Source organism: Cucurbita maxima, unplaced genomic scaffold, assembly GCF_002738345.1.
Source record: "Cucurbita maxima cultivar Rimu unplaced genomic scaffold, Cmax_1.0 Cma_Scf00023, whole genome shotgun sequence".
Taxonomy (NCBI): Eukaryota; Viridiplantae; Streptophyta; class Magnoliopsida; order Cucurbitales; family Cucurbitaceae; genus Cucurbita; species Cucurbita maxima.
This window is the reverse complement of record NW_019272039.1, coordinates 2539026-2554934: the sequence shown is the minus strand read 5'-3', so window position 1 is coordinate 2554934 and position 15909 is coordinate 2539026. Positions and strand designations below refer to the sequence as shown.

The window sequence follows — 15909 nt, the reverse complement described above, 5'->3', positions numbered from 1 at the left end:
GAAAAATAAAACCGTCTTTAAAAAAAAAAAACAATTTAATAATTTTCTGATGCTCATGATTAATGGAGCATATTCCCAAAGTACATCTTCCGCATGTACCGCCCAACCAAACCGCCATTTCAAACCCCTTCGTACCACTTAAAAGACCCCTTAATAATTAACAACCACTTTACTAAAATTTTAAATAATTTTATTTTCTTCATTTTTCTTTTAGACATTTATATTTAAATCATTATTAATTATTAATTATGGTATTGCTTACTTTGTCTTAAGCTTGTCCCCAGTCATAATAATTATAATTAGGACCTTGATTTCAGGGTGCTTGCTTTCGACCACTTATCATCTAGAACCTGGTTTTGGCATTTTATTTATTTCAATTTCTGGATCTCAATTTCTTTTTATTCATTTCTTCCCAAATTTCTACGCATTAATTGTCCCACAAATCAATCAATCAAATCAAATCTCATATCTTAATTAAATCATTCAATTTCATATGTCCCTTTTTCTTTCATTATCTTCAAAAATAATAATATAAATCATTTTAGCTCAATTCATTTATTTTACATTATTTAATATAAAATAATACTTTTTTTTTTAAAATGGTAAAAATCACTTTCAAATAATGATCCAAAATACTTAATTTATTTTGGATGCTTACTCAAACATTGCAAATTTTTAAGAAACTCTCGAACATGCCAAGTGTTCGGCAGTTATCATGCCACGTCATTAGTATTGTCGAATTCGACACCATTTCTGACGGTTAGAATTATTTTTGAGTAATTATTTTTGTCATCACTTAATCCATTTCAGCCGCTCCATCTTCCAATAAAAAAATTCCGTGCACTTAAAAAAGTAATATTCTGAATTTTCTTTTTTGGGAATTTTTTATTAATGACGTTTGAACTAATTTAATTAAAAAATAAAATTGGAAAACGACAAGCATCAAACTGGGTACTATTTAGTTGAAGTCATATTGGAAAAATAAAATTTTAAAAAAATAAAGATAATATATAAAATAAGAGGAAAATAGGGAAATTAGGTAATAGGAGAGAGTGGGATACTACAGAGCATATCGAATTCAAACAGCCACTTGCATACAAATATGAGCAGTTGTAGTGGGAGCTCTTAGTGACCAAATTAGGTACAAATATTATTCAAAAAGCTACTTTTTCTTTGCATTTTCTTTTTATATTTAAATATTTTTTAATTTACGAATATAAAAAATTCCTTTGTGGATTATAATAATGGGTTGTTCTTGGGGTTGAATAAAAGTAATGATGTAGGCATCTAATTCCATATAGTTTATTAGATGCTTAAATCTTTAATTAATTCTCTATAATCCGTAAATAAATAAATAAATAAAAAAAATCTTTTTTGTGTATATATATTCTTTTAACGCATTCCAAAAAGAGAAAAAGTAAAAAAGACGATTTTATAAACTTCTTAAGCTACAAAATGTCATTTTTGCCCCTATGGGTATATTGAATTTCAATTATGCCCTTTCAATGCATTGCCTCAATCAGTGCATGTGAAGCTCTATTTATTGTACACTTGTATTTCACCTCCATTATTGTAGAATTCAATGGTTCAAACTTTTCGTCTTGAATATAATATTATATCTTTTAAATTTATGAAATTAATTTCTTAAAATTTAATAGAAATTAGTGTTTGTCGTTTGTTTATTATTCATATATCATGTCAACCCAAAATATAAATGATTTTTTTGTCATTAATTCCATGATTGGTAATATATTGCTAATATAATTTTTTTAATGTCAATCTGTATATGTGTAACACCCGCTCATCGACAATGCGATTAACCGAAGTTACCATCGATAACGATAACAAACTCTGATATCCAATCATAAATCTCAAAATATTTTTTAAAAAAAAACATCCCGTAAAACATTTAAAACTAGTACTTTTCAAATATTAAAATGACTAAAATAAATACTTGATAACGAAAGCATAATTATATAAACAGATCCAGACATGGATTCCCAGTAGTCTCTAGCGAGCTGGTTTAGTGGCTTGCAAAGTTAAAAATAATTTTAATGAGTAATTAGATTACCCATAAATAGCTAGCTTATCATTCATGAGTTCATAACTAATCTTTCCAGGTGTTTTTAAGTTTTATTCACATTAACTCATTAACTCCTAGTTTCTCTTACTAGGGTCAGTATCTTAGCTACCTCCATTACTGACTCTCTTTTCATATGCTTATCTAGAATTTTCGAACTCGTATATAAAACTCGCTCTCAGTCAAATACGGCCCGTCTACTAATTTTTCTGGCGGCCTGTTTATCTAATATACCAACGGTCAGGAGTACTCATGCTCCCTAACTTAGCACACAACGTGTTGGCCAGGAACTCCGCGGGAATTAGTAGACTATCATACTCATATAAATAAGTCACGGTTCAACAATCAACAAGCATATCTTAGAGTCATAACTTTCCATTAACACGCATAACATACTCACATTTACTGCATGCTTTCATACATTTATCACGTTCAACACATAGAACATTTTAGTGATCATTTATATCATGCTTACATCACAGACAAGCAATCACGAAATATAATAATTATTCAATATCATCAAAGCTCATTTTAACATACTAAGCTCTTAATCAGGTAAACAACATTACTCACATGTTGTAAAACAAATTAAGAACTAGTTCAAAGATCGATATGTACTTACTTGGTTTCAAACTCTTTTTCCCCTTGAATGTACGTTTAATAGGTTTTCCAACACAATTCCTTCCTATTAGACCTATATTTTACCAATTTCAGCATAAGTATAAACCAATTTTGATAAGACAAGTCAAAAGGAGTCGAACGGGACAAACCGGGAGCCAAAATAATTTCTCGCGCGCCCTCACGCACCAACACAAGTTCGGGGGATAGTTTCTCACGCGCTTGGTCCGCACACAGTCGCACTTTCACTCGCGGCCTCCCACGCGCTCGTCTTCAACCTCTGTTTCTTGCAATTTTTTCCCAAACTTTTCCTTTAATAATACCCGTTGTATCCTGAAGCAATATTCCATCTCTACAGCTTGGATTTCGTTCTGATTTCTTCTACAACTTTATAGATTTCCTAATTACGGTTCTCACAAGCCCTATTTCATAATTTATTATGCAATATGAACCAAGATATCGAAATTTAAATGTTCGGTGATATGGGTTTTTCGTTACCTTTGAATAACCATCTGATTCAGCTCGTGGCCGTATCCCCTTCCTCAAATGATTCCTTAGCAACAACCTCTCTTTCCTTACCCTCGATTGACAACCAAACTTAACCAACCCGAACTCGAAATCTCAGAATTTTTTTTTTCCTCCTCTGTTTTCTGAGAGACACCATCTAGCAAACCCTTCATCATTCCCACGCCTCCAGTGTATGCGTCCATTGCCCCTCATCCTCCTTTACAGTAGCTGCTGTGTTTTTGTTTTTCGGTTTTTTAAATTATTATTATTAACAAACACAACAACAAATAAATACAAAATACATATTATCATTATTTTAGGTTATTACAATATGACTGATATTAGTTGTATCACGAGTAAAAAGAGAAAATACGTAAAAATTATTTACTTTTTAACATGTTTGAAATTTTTTATATATTATTTATTTTTTAACATTCAACAAGACTAAATTAGAAAAATGCTAAAAATATAAGAAACTAAATTGAAATATTTTATACAATAATACCGAATAATAAAAAAGAACCCAAACTATTTATTTTCTATTGTTATTTTTTCTCATCCTTTTAAACTTAGTTGAAAGATTAAGAAAAATTGATTTTGGTCCATTAGAATTAATTTCAATCAGCCCAACAAAATGTCAGTATTGGGCTTATGATAAAAGCCGATAGATTTTTATTTTTTATTTTTTATTTTTTATTTTTATAGTTTCCTGGTGGTAGCGCGTATTTCCTTCACATTCAAACCAAGGATGCCTACAAACTGTTTGTGAGAATGCCCAGCTCAAACTCCATCGCCAGCTCCGTGGATATCAAAGCTCTACGAAGATCTCCAAGGCTTCTCGCTCCTACTGCACCCCCAGGGCAACACGAATGCCCTTCTACACGAAGATCTCTGAGATTTCTTCAAAAGAAGGACATTTCACCTCCCACGCTCCCGGAGCCCCGCCGCTCTCACTCTGCAATCCGCCAGGTACACCCTTCCCACACTTGTCTCAGTCCTTCAAAGAATGTTTCTTCTAAAACTCCCAAGCCGGTTCTTGTAAATACCCCGAAAAAATCGAAGAAACCTAGTGTTGTTTCGAGTGAAAACAAAGATTCAAACTCTGGGTTGAAAAAGTCTTCGACATTTGGAAATGGGTTTGAGGGAATACAAACTCCAAGACGGTCCTCTAGGTTATCATGTGCGCCAAAGATTGACAATGCATGCGAGGGGAAGAACGCAGAAGTTTCAAAGGGTTCAATTAATTTTGGAGGGCGTTCGAGAGATTTGAAGCATTCAAATGCAGGGTCGAAAAGGGATTCCACATTCGAAGACGGGCTTGAGGGTATACAAACTCCAAGACGGTCCTCTAGGTTATCACATGCGCCAAAGTCTGATAATGCGCTTGAGAGGAAGAACGCCGAAGTCTCAAAGAGTTCAATTACTTTCGGAGGGCGTTCAAGAGATTTGAAGCATTCAAATATAGGATCGAAGAAGTCTTCGGTATTCGAAGACGGGTCTGAGGGAATACAAACTCCAAGACGGTCCTCTAGGTTATCCTATGCGCAGAAGATTGACAGTGCGCTCGAGGGTAAGAATTCAAAAATTTCAAAGAGTTCAAGTACTTTCGAAGGGCGTTTGACAGATTTAAAGCATTCAAATACAGGATCAAAAGAGTCTTCGACATTCGAAAACCGGTTTGAGGGAATACAGACTACAAGACGGTCATCTAGGTTATCATATGCACCCAAGATTGACAATGCCTTCGAGGGAAAGGACGCAAAAGTTTCAAAGAATTCAATTACTTTCGGAGGGCGTTCGAGAGATTTGAAGCATTCAAATACAGGGTCGAAAAAGTCTTCAACATTCGAAGACGGGTTTGAAGGAATACAAACTCCAAGACGGTCCTCTAGGTTATCCTGTGCGCCGAAGATTGACAATGTGCACGAGGGGAAGAACTCAAAAGTTTCAAAGAGTTCAATTACTTTCGAAAGGCATTTGAAAGATTTAAAGCATTCAAATACAGGGTCGAGAAAGTCTTCGACATTCGAAAATGGGATTGAGAGAATGCAAACTCCAAGACGGTCCTCTAGGTTATCCTATGCGCCGAAGATTGACAATCCGCATGATGGGAAGAACACAAAAGTTTTGAAAAGTTCAATTACTTCCGGAGTGCGTTCGAAAGATTTAAAGCACCCAAGACTCAATAATGAAGTTGAGGGGCATCAAAGTATCGTTAAATCCCAACTTGTTTTGGGCCAGCAAGATGCTCTTGAGAAAAGTAGCCGGAAACGGGAGAGGTCCAGGAGTTTGGATAAGAAAACAGTGTTATTGAATGTCCAGAATGTTGTTACGAGGGAAAACTCACATGAGGAAAATTTGGTAGAAGGAGGAGAGAGGAGGAAAGGAAATTCTGCTGATCACGAGGGTATTGCAACAGAAGGTGGAGGAACAGAAGTAGTAGGTGGTGAAATGGAAAAGAAGTCGGTGGCTATAAGGAAAAGAAAGCGAGAGGATGGTGTGGTTGGGATTAGACAAGGGTGGACTAAAGAACAGGAAGCTGCATTACAGAGAGCTTATTATGCTGCCAAGCCCACTCCCCAATTTTGGAAGAAGGTTTCCAAACTGGTATTTCCTCTTCTTTAGCTTTTCATAATAGATTTGACGTCTTAGTCTACTGCTTGTCTATCGTTTTCACTAATAGACATTTGATATACTACTGTTTTTGCATTATATTATGAACAGTTTTCTAAGAAATAATTGAGAATTGAAATGTGTTAGAGGTTGATTCCAGTTGGATCTCTTTTAGAACAAAAGTTGCTATGCATAGGATTGTGTTGATACTTAGTGGTGCTATGTCCAGCTGTTGATACTTAGTGTATCAGTATTCTTTTTTTGCACTTCAGAAGGTACACTTTGACTGTGCTGATAGTATTTAAGAGCTTTATTGGGCGAATTACAAATTTAGTTACTGAACCATCAAGTGCATGTCTATTTAGCCCCTGAACTTTTATTAACGATGGCTAATTTCGATAATGATAACTTGGACATGAACTCAATGAAGATACTGATATCAACTCCCCTTTTCCTTTAACGTTCGGTTCGCAATGGGCCAGGATTTCTAGCATGGAAACTGATGTAGTTTTTCTATTTATGACACGATCCGTAGGGTGTAAATACAAAAATGCACTGTTTAAGTATTGCCCTAGGGTGTTCATAATTTTTTTTTACCACGTTTCTTTTCTGTTTCCCAATTTCTTCTTGAACGTTCATTGCCTTAGTTGGTTAGTAGGTCCGTGAAGTCTACTTTTCTGGCTGGCAACATCTTTTGATCATTCTGTTGAAAAAAGGAAACTAAATCTACTTTTTAACCTTGTGTTATGTGGATTGCAACTCACAGGTACCTGGAAAGTCTGCCCAAGATTGCTTTGATAAAGTTCATTCCGACCATTTGACCCCTCCTCAACCTCGACCTCGTTCCAGAACACAGGGCTCAAAATCATGTCAAATTGAACTCTCCTCTCTTTCAGAGGATAAACTTCTAAATCCTAATGGCGCGAAATCTAGAAAGCCTATCCGCAAGACTCAGAGAAGCCAAAATGCGCAGAAGACTGTGAGATATTTGTTGGAGAAGAAGTTCCAGAGGGCAGTTAGCAGTGAGGCCGATTTGTTCTCACAACTCGAGCCAAATGTTAATCGCTCTAACCATTCTCCTCTACCTAGTAAACAACTCTCTATCACTAAGGATTTGCAGGGAAACCAAGGATTCCTCCATGAGAGATCCTTGTCAAATCACAAGAAGCCCCTTTCGAGATTTAGCACCTCAGTTGAGAGAGTCGTTAGTCCACTGGTACTGAAACAGGTCAAGAACAAAGCCTTGCACGAGAAGTATATCGACCAGTTACATTGCAGGGAGGCAAAGAGAAAATCAATGGCAAAATGCACAAAAAAATGCATCTCCGAAGACAAGGGCTTAAAGGAAGTCCATGCTGAAAGAACTAATGATCTCAGAGCTGCTAAAAATGCTTTGATTTCTGATGCAAGGGATGCCATCCATCAGTTACAACACGTGCAAGCCAATGGCATAAACGATTCTCCCGATTTCGACGACGATTTATATGACAATGTCGATAGTGAAAATGAAGATGAAATATGAAACATCCATTCATGTGTGTATAATCAGACTTTAGAAGTTGTAATCTATGTAAGCCACAGTTTTTTGAAGGCGTTGGGGCGTTGCTAATTGATTGTACAGTTGCGTAATGAAAGAGTCTGGAAAACAAGAACAAGCGACAGCTATAAGAAGAAGAAATTATCATAAGAAATGGAACTCTTTACTTCATCTGGTTCAGTACATTATTGGAGTGACGTTTTCAGTATATCAAAGTCTAATCGCGATTAATTGTTGGAAAAAGCCTTCCGGATCAGTTATTTGAAGAACGCCATGAATGTTCTTCACTACAAGCACTTCCCTCCATAGCCTGCATTTCTGAACAATGCCTCCTTTATATCATCAGAACTTGGCACTGCTTTCTGAGAACTTCCCTGCTGACACAGAAATAGAACCAACATATTTTCATTCAGAAAAAGAGACGGCCAGATATTGAAAGATATTGAAAGAAACAAAACCTCTGAACAAGAAGCTTGCATTGAGAAATCATTGAAGCAGCTAATAACACACTGCTGAATCTCTAGGCCCAATGCCTCTAATGTGTTGACGGTGGATAGCAATAATCCTGGCCTCGTCGTACAGCAAATGCCGATCCGAGTCTCCCTCTCTTTCCTTTCAACGTCGAACTGTGCGACAACAAAACTGCTATCATTAACTCAACAATGGCGGACTGAAACTTAACAGTGACAGACATGAATTTCTCACCAGAACTTGATTGGACTTCCTTTCCTTGGAGATCCCATTTAGACTTGCATGATTTGAATCTTCTTCTTTCAAGTTATTGATTCTTTCAAGCAGCTCTTTCACGTAATCGATCGTGTCTCCAAGAATAGACGTTCTATCCATCTGGTTTACATGCAAAAGTACAGAAAAAATCAATGGAAATTTCTATGAAGACACAGAGAACAGAAAAAGAAGAAGGTATGGATTCATTTTGACCTTGCTTATTTTAGGAACTATTGCTCTAAGCATTGAAAGCCGATCATTCAACCGTCTCCTTCTTCTTCTTTCCGCCATTAAATTCTTCGAAGGCTGTCCATCAAGCTTCTTAGCCTTGTTGCTTCTTCTTTTCCCCAATTCTGCCACACCCATTTTAGAATCATTAGTTTCACGCCCACCCATTACCTCCATTTCCTGTTTGCAAACATTTGGTGCCGCTTCACACTCCATAAAACCAAGTTCTTCCTCCTCCTCCTCCATCGCCGTCGGAGGGAAACCACTGTTCTTATTACTAATCTCCTCTACCGAAACAAATGGTGGGGTTTCGTTGTTCTTAGTGTACGATGAAGAATCCACCTCCGGCAATGCAAACCCTTCAAGAAAACTGCCGTAGAGGTGCTGGTCGGCGAAAGAAAAGTCAGTAGGCGTTTGGAAACCGGGAAAATGGGGTGAAATAGAGGTACCCATTTGGGGAATTTCATCAAAAGAACTGAAATTGCAGCCATTTGGGAAGAAATCATTGAACCCATTTGAATAGGTGGAGGAGGAGGAGGAGGAGGTCCAAGGCGTTGAAGCTAATAACTCCTCTAAGAAACCATACTGAGTGAGCTCCATTTTCTTCCCTCTTCGGGTGTGAAGAAAGTGGAAAACAGAGTAGTAGGAACATGGAATTGCACCAAGTTGGGGAAATATTATAAACATATAAAGGAGAAAGGAAGGGTTATTTGAAAAAGAAAATGATGGTGATGTACTGACTGAGGGTAGGGCTAGCCGGCTAGGGCCTATGGAAACAAAAAAATAAAATAAAAAAAAATAAAATAAAAAAGGAATCTGCTTTTTGAGATCTTCTCTCTCGTCTGTGAATTTATGTCTCTTTCACCCAACTTATCAATCAGACAAATTTTGTTCTCTTTATTCAAATAAACAACTCAAGATAGCTTTGACCCACAAATCTGAAAAAAAAAAAAAAAAACACCATCCTGTAGTAGTATCCCTGTCCCAGGTTGTTTTTCCATTTTTCTTAATTTTTTAAACAATTAATAATATTTTTTAATTATGATGACCTTAATCTGGCAAGATTTTGATTTCTTTTTTAAATCGTCTTTATAATACAACTATTTATATTCGTACTAGGATATGTTATTTATTATAAAAGTTTAACCTAACTCAATTGTTTATAATATTATGTATTTATCTCAAAGGAGATCTCTCTCGATATGCCTTTTTGACAGTGTCGGGAAAAAACGTTTATCTTTTAATTCAGTATCATTTTTTTAAATACGAAACGAATGAAAACAATAATGTATAAACTGTATATTATATGGTAGGATATAAATGTGGGGTTTTTTACGTAGAAAGATGCATTAAAATATTATGGTTTGAGGTGCAATTTTGATATGTTGTAAAGTTGATGAGGTGGTAAGGTAAGTATTTTATGTCGGGCGGAGCATTATTGAGAAGAAAAGGCCGTTGGCTTTTTGAATATTAATATAATGCCCTCTGAAATTGCCATCACCAACCCCCACTGCATTCTTCCATTATCTTTTTTTTATTATTATTATTATTTTTCACCATTTTTTCCCCCAGAAATAAAATCCACTTCATTTTTCTAACCAACTTGTTAAATAAGATTTAAAATATTTATTCTTAGGGTAAAAGGTTAGTATGCTTACGTGGATGCCATGTCAGCATCACGTGGCATTGGTAAGAAGCTTGAGCATTACTGTTTGTTGGATTGAAATTTCTTTACAAACATAGAATCCATGTTTTGGGTAAACCTTTTATTTTAAGTTAAAAGAATATAGCTGAACCATAATCAATTTATAATCTCGAACAAAGAAGCAAATGCTTAAATTTCTCATTTCAAATATTGACTTAAAAATAATTATTAACATGCTAAAAACATGAATGACAAATCTTGTAAAGCAACTTTTTTAAGAAATATTTTGGAACTTAGCATCGAACTTTGACTTTGACTTTGACTTTGACCCGACCTAGAAGAAAACAAAAAAAACAAAAATCCAAACAAATTTGGCAAGAAATTGATTGGTTTGGAAAGATGTGCAATATCCAAACAAAATGATGCAATGCATAGAATATTTAGGGTTTTAGGGTTTTGTTATACATAATGCATAGAATATTTAGGGTTGTAGGGTTTTGTTATGACATATGCATAGAATATTTAGGGGTTTAGGGTTTTGTTATACAATATGCATAGAATATTTAGAGTTTTAGGGTTTTGTTATACAATATGCATAGAATATTTAGGGTTTTAGGGATTTGTTATACCACATGCATAGAACATTTAGGGTTTTGTTATAATAAGAGCATCAAACCTGACAGCAATAAGAGAAACAAGCTCATTTCCTTTTCTTTTTTAACTTTTGCCCAAACCCATATTTCATTCACTCTCAGATTTGAATCTTTTAAACGGCGTTTGGAAGTTGGAATACTCAAAAAAAAAAAAAAAAAAAAAAAAAAAAAAAAAAAAAAAAAAAAAAAAAAAAAAAAAAAAAAAAAAAAAAAAAAAAAAAAAAAAAAAAAAAAAAAAAAAAAAAAACACGAAGTTGTGTGTGTCCAATTATTTATGTCAGCTCAATAGTAGCTTAGCTTCAACTTTTCCGTAGCCTTCATCATAGTAACTCTGCCAAACAGTTTTGAAGACAAAAATGTCAGATAGTTCTCGATCAGACATAAGTTTGGCTCATCCACAGTTCAGCAGTCTTGTGATCGACAAACTTGAATTCATGCAATTTTGTGATTGAATTTAGATGAACATGTTTGGGTTTCTATCTCAGCATTAAGTTTGTGTTCTTGAGATGATTAATGTTGAAAATCTCTGAAAATTATGATATTTTGAACGGTAGCCATCACAAAAAAGGAAGGAGCAGAGCAAAATAAAATAAAAGATGGCATTAAATAATTGTGTAGTTGAAGTTTGAGATACAAACAAGTTGTATGCCTTGTTTGAACAAAGCAACACCAAATTCAATGATTTAATTTTACAGCTGGTTTTGTATTTTATTATGATTTCAATCTTGGCATTTTGTTTGACTGTTTTCTTCTGCATCTGTGCCTTCGAGAGCGACATGGATTTATGACATTTCAAAATCATGTCTTGTTATTACAAGGATGGTTAGGAAGGAGCGTCACATTGGCTAGTTAAAGAAATGATCGTGGGTTTATAAGGAGGTAAGAGTTAAGCACGTCGAATTTGTATCGGAAGGTGAGGACTTGTAAATTTTGAATTTATATCCAATCGTATAAGATAACTGCGAGCTTTAGATGCAATAATAGAAGAAAAAGGGCACTTTTGTCAATTTTTATATTTTTATTAAAAGAATAATGTAAAATTAACGTTTATTGTTTGAATCTTAAAATTAATTCTTCCATCAGCTGCAAATGAAAATAAGGAAAGAAAAATGAACTATAAAGTCTTCTCATTTATGGGTATTTATCCACATCATTTTAATATCCGATACGCCTCACGGTTTTAAGTGTGTACTGCTTGGGCCTGTGAGTTAGATTTGATTTACTAACTGCTGGCCCAATCGTGGCCCGTTTTCAACACAATCTTTGGCCCATTTTCATTTAACAATATACTGTGGCCCATCTTGGCCCGTTTTCAACATAATCTTCGGCCCATTTTCAGTAACATATATTGTGGCCCAATCATGGCCCGTTTTCAACACAATCTTTGGGCCATTTTACTTAATAATATATTGTGGCCCAATATTGGCCCGTTTTCAATATAATCTTTGGTCCATTTTTAGTAACAATATATTGTGGCCCAATCTTGGCCTGTTTTCACACAATCTTGGCCCATTTTCAGTAACAATATAATTGGCCCATATCCTTATCAGATTCTCTTTCCGGCTTTGATCATATTGTTAATCCAATGTTTTCTTCTACTTATTATTTATTTTCGATCTGATCAATACTTTGATGCAAATCAAAGATTTTAAGCCTTTTTGAGATTCAAAATCACCGTATTGGGAAATCTGGATCATCAAATTTTTATATTAGGATATAATTATGAAGTCGATTGTTCCATCGCCCGCTGCAGTTCAAATGGTTCAACGCAATCGTCCATCTCTACATTTCATGAATATACCAAATGAGATAATTTCAGTGGAATCAGTCATCATATCATCTGTAATGGACCCATTTCAAGAAAAAAGGAAAATCGCTGTTCTTGCGATTGAATGAATCAATGGCCGCCATGACTGCTCATTAAGCTCCACTGGCTGTCTCATTCTCTTGGAGCTCAAAATTCTTAAGATCCCATGCTAAGATATGTCAAATTTGCGGAAATCGATCTTCTTCTTCTTCATCTTGTTCCAGTTCTGCAACATCAACTCCATATCATCCTCAGAGCTCCAGTTTCCATGTAATCCGTCTCTTAATAGTCCTTATCCCTTCTGCAACAAATCCCTCTCCGTCACAGCCAGAGCTCAGTCCATAGTCTCCTTGCTTACTCTCGAAGAAAAGATCCAACAGCTCTCAAATAACGCCTCTGCCATTCCTCGGCTCGGCATTCCTTCATACGAGTGGTGGTCCGAGGGGCTCCACGGCATAGCCACCAACGGTCCCGGTGTGTCCTTCGTCGGCCCCATAAGTTCGGCCACGACCTTTCCACAAGTCCTCGTCACTGCCGCTTCATTTAATAGGACTCTGTGGTACTTAATTGGGTCGGCGATCGGAGTCGAGGCTAGATCAATGTTCAATGTTGGGCAATGTGGGTTAACAATTTGGGCCCCTAACATCAACAATTTTAGGGATCCCAGATGGGGAAGAGGCCAGGAGACTCCCGGTGAAGACCCCATGGTCGCCTCGGCTTATTCGATTGAGTTCGTGAGAGGCCTTCAGAGCGGGAATTGGAGGAGAGAACGTGAAATTGGTCCAATGGAGGAAGATGATGGGATGGAAAGTTTAATGGTCTCCGCTTGCTGCAAGCATCTTACTGCTTACGACTTGGAGAAATGGAAGAATTTCACTAGGTATACCTTCAATTCTGTGGTAAGATTTACTTTCTTTCTCGCAGTTCATCAACCAATTTTAGCTTTGTTCATTCGTGTAATTTGGTTCCTGATCAAGATTTGAAACAACCCACTATGATTTCAACTGTTTATACATAATCATCTTGATTATTATTGTGAGGTTAAAGACAAACCACAGCTGATTTGAGCTTTGCTAGAGTAAGTTTGGATAGATGTCACTGGTAAACACTTTGATTATAAAGATTGGTTGCTACATGTAGATGTAGGGGAATTTTTTCTCACCGACCCACCTAAATCTTTGTCTCTTTATTTAATTTCTGTTTGTGGATGTGTGTACATTCGATCTTCCTTCCGCTATTGGTACAACATAATTGAATGTCCTCGTTTTAGTAGGTAACAGAGCAAGACCTTGTGGATACATATCAACCACCATTCCGAAGCTGTGTTCAACAAGGAAAGGCTAGCTGTTTGATGTGTTCTTACAATGCGGTTAATGGGGTGCCTGCATGTGCGAAGCCCGAACTTCTTCAGAAAGCTCGAACTGATTGGGGCTTCAAAGGGTAAACACTTCCCTGGATTTGAAACTTTGAATATCTATCCACTTCTCTATATGAACGAGTTAATAAGCTATTTTGGGTTTATCCTTTGTTTCAATCAAATAAAGGTACATCACCTCAGACTGTGATGCAGTAGCTACAGTTTTTGAATATCAAAATTACACCACCAACCGTGAGGATGCTATAGCTGATGTTCTCAAAGCAGGTATTGTTATGCCTGCCATGGATTAGATACCTCTATGCCATTGAAGTGATGATAAGAACATCATTGCCTGTAGGAATGGATATTAACTGTGGAACATTCATGCTTCGGAATACTAAATCCGCGGTCGATCAGAGGAAGGTGAAAGAAGAAGAGATAGATCGTGCTCTCCTCAATCTGTTTTCGGTTCGAATCCGTCTTGGTCTGTTTGATGGGGATCCAAGAGAGGGGAAGTTTGGGGAGCTGGGAGCACAAAATGTTTGCACTGAACAACACAAAACTCTGGCTCTTGAAGCTGCAAGGCAGGGAATTGTGCTCTTGAAGAATGAAAATAGATTTCTTCCATTGAATAAGAATGCCATTTCTTCGTTAGCTGTTATTGGATCTTTGGCTAACAATGTGAGCAATTTGCTTGGAGATTATGTAGGTAGGTTATTCTTTACATGCTTGCTTGCTTTGTTCCTTCTGTAATCACTCATCTTAGTGAGCTAAAGCATTCACAATATTTGTTTTGTTGATCAGGAGTTCCCTGCAGCCCAATGAGTCTTCTTGAGGGATTTCAAGAATATGTTGAAACGATATTCTTCGCATCGGGTTGCCTCGATGTGTCTTGTGCATCAGATGATGGATTCGATGAAGCAATTCTTATAGCCAAAAGAGCTGATTTTGTTATTGTAGTGGCTGGACTTGATTTATCTCAAGAACACGAAGATCTAGACCGAGTTAGTCTTGTACTACCCGGTAAACAAATGACCCTCATATCTTCCTTGGCATCGGTAAGTAAGAAACCGATCATTCTCGTGCTCACCGGTGGTGGGCCACTCGATATATCTTTAGCTAAAAAGGACTCAGGAGTTGCAAGCATTCTTTGGATCGGGTACCCCGGCGAATCCGGTGGAAAAGCTCTAGCTGAAGTCATCTTTGGAGACATCAACCCAGGTTTGTATCTTCACAAGATTACTACTGATAGTTTGCACACAAGCCACTTGATATTCTTCTTGATGAATTCTCAGGTGGACGATTGCCTGTAACATGGTATCCACAGTCATTCACTAATGTTCCTATGAACGATATGCACATGAGAGCCGACCCATCTCGTGGTTACCCTGGTAGAACATATCGATTCTACACAGGAGATAGAGTCTATGGATTCGGACAAGGCTTGAGTTATACAAGTTTCAAGTATAAGTTGCTATCAGCACCACAGAAGTTGAGTCTTTTAGGGAATTTTAAGGCAAAGTCTAGCAGAAAAAGAGTTCCTCATGTAGGAGATGGAGCGAATGTGAGTTATATGGAAGTTGAGGATGTAGAATCCTGTGATCTGCTGAAATTCTACGTCAAGTTATTAGTGGCCAACATTGGTGAGTTTGATGGAAGCCATGTGGTGATGCTGTTCTCTGAGTTTCCAAAGGTCTTGAGAGGCACTCCTCAACGGCAGCTGATTGGCTTTGAGCGCTTGCATGTAAAGAGACAGCAAGCAGCTGAAAGCAGCATATTGGTGGATCCTTGTAACCATGTTAGTATGGCTGATGAATCTGGAACAAGAGTGATACCTCTTGGTGATCATATAATAAGCTTGGGAGATTTAGAGCATGTTCTGTCAATTCAGGTCTTGTAAGTTCATTTGTTGCTTGTAATGGTCCTACTAAATTTACCTCAATTGTGACAATATTATTGTAATAGCTCAAGTCTCCGTTAGCCGATTGTGTGTGTTTTGACTTGTTACGTATCGTAGTCTCACGATTTTAAAATCTGTCTGCTTGAGAGAAGTTTCTACACCCTCACAAGAAATGTTTTGTTCTCCTTTCCAACCGACATGGAATCTTACCGTGTAATTTAATTTTATATCTAATAGT

General features: G+C 36.6%; 3 protein-coding genes across 3 annotated transcripts; 2 read left to right on the top strand and 1 right to left on the bottom strand.

The window, feature by feature from the left end:
• Window positions 1-3906: 3906 nt before the first annotated feature.
• On the top strand, window positions 3907-7538 carry LOC111497241. The gene is made up of 2 exons (XM_023147983.1): window positions 3907-5812; window positions 6585-7538. Exons 1-2 carry the CDS (start codon window positions 3977-3979, stop codon window positions 7338-7340), a joined length of 2592 nt encoding a protein of 863 aa, XP_023003751.1. The 5' UTR covers window positions 3907-3976; the 3' UTR covers window positions 7341-7538.
• LOC111497242 (transcription factor bHLH93) lies at window positions 7425-9069 on the bottom strand. Its single transcript, XM_023147984.1, has 4 exons — window positions 8295-9069; window positions 8061-8201; window positions 7814-7981; window positions 7425-7729 (listed from the first exon to the last, which is right to left on the bottom strand). Exons 1-4 carry the CDS (start codon window positions 8994-8996, stop codon window positions 7643-7645), a joined length of 1098 nt encoding a protein of 365 aa, XP_023003752.1. The 5' UTR covers window positions 8997-9069; the 3' UTR covers window positions 7425-7642.
• A 3161-nt stretch (window positions 9070-12230) lies between these two features.
• LOC111497197 (probable beta-D-xylosidase 6) lies at window positions 12231-15776 on the top strand. Its single transcript, XM_023147907.1, has 6 exons — window positions 12231-13313; window positions 13688-13854; window positions 13959-14056; window positions 14130-14480; window positions 14576-14992; window positions 15067-15776. Exons 1-6 carry the CDS (start codon window positions 12591-12593, stop codon window positions 15669-15671), a joined length of 2361 nt encoding a protein of 786 aa, XP_023003675.1. The 5' UTR covers window positions 12231-12590; the 3' UTR covers window positions 15672-15776.
• The last annotated feature ends 133 nt before the right edge of the window (window positions 15777-15909 follow it).

Bases quoted from the DNA above. Each gene is read 5' to 3' on its own strand.
- LOC111497242 (XM_023147984.1), bottom strand. From the start codon at position 8,996: ATGTTTATAATATTTCCCCAACTTGGTGCAATTCCATGTTCCTACTAC. The intron at 8,202-8,294 runs GTCAAAATGAAT...CATGTAAACCAG, and splicing joins TAGTTCCTAAAATAAGCAAG to ATGGATAGAACGTCTATTCT. The intron at 7,730-7,813 runs GTTTTGTTTCTT...CTGTGTCAGCAG, and splicing joins TGCAAGCTTCTTGTTCAGAG to GGAAGTTCTCAGAAAGCAGT.
- LOC111497197 (XM_023147907.1), top strand. From the start codon at position 12,591: ATGTCAAATTTGCGGAAATCGATCTTCTTCTTCTTCATCTTGTTCCAG. The intron at 13,855-13,958 runs GTAAACACTTCC...AATCAAATAAAG, and splicing joins ACTGATTGGGGCTTCAAAGG to GTACATCACCTCAGACTGTG. The intron at 14,481-14,575 runs GTAGGTTATTCT...TTTGTTGATCAG, and splicing joins TTTGCTTGGAGATTATGTAG to GAGTTCCCTGCAGCCCAATG.
- LOC111497241 (XM_023147983.1), top strand. From the start codon at position 3,977: ATGCCCAGCTCAAACTCCATCGCCAGCTCCGTGGATATCAAAGCTCTA. The intron at 5,813-6,584 runs GTATTTCCTCTT...TGCAACTCACAG, and splicing joins GGAAGAAGGTTTCCAAACTG to GTACCTGGAAAGTCTGCCCA.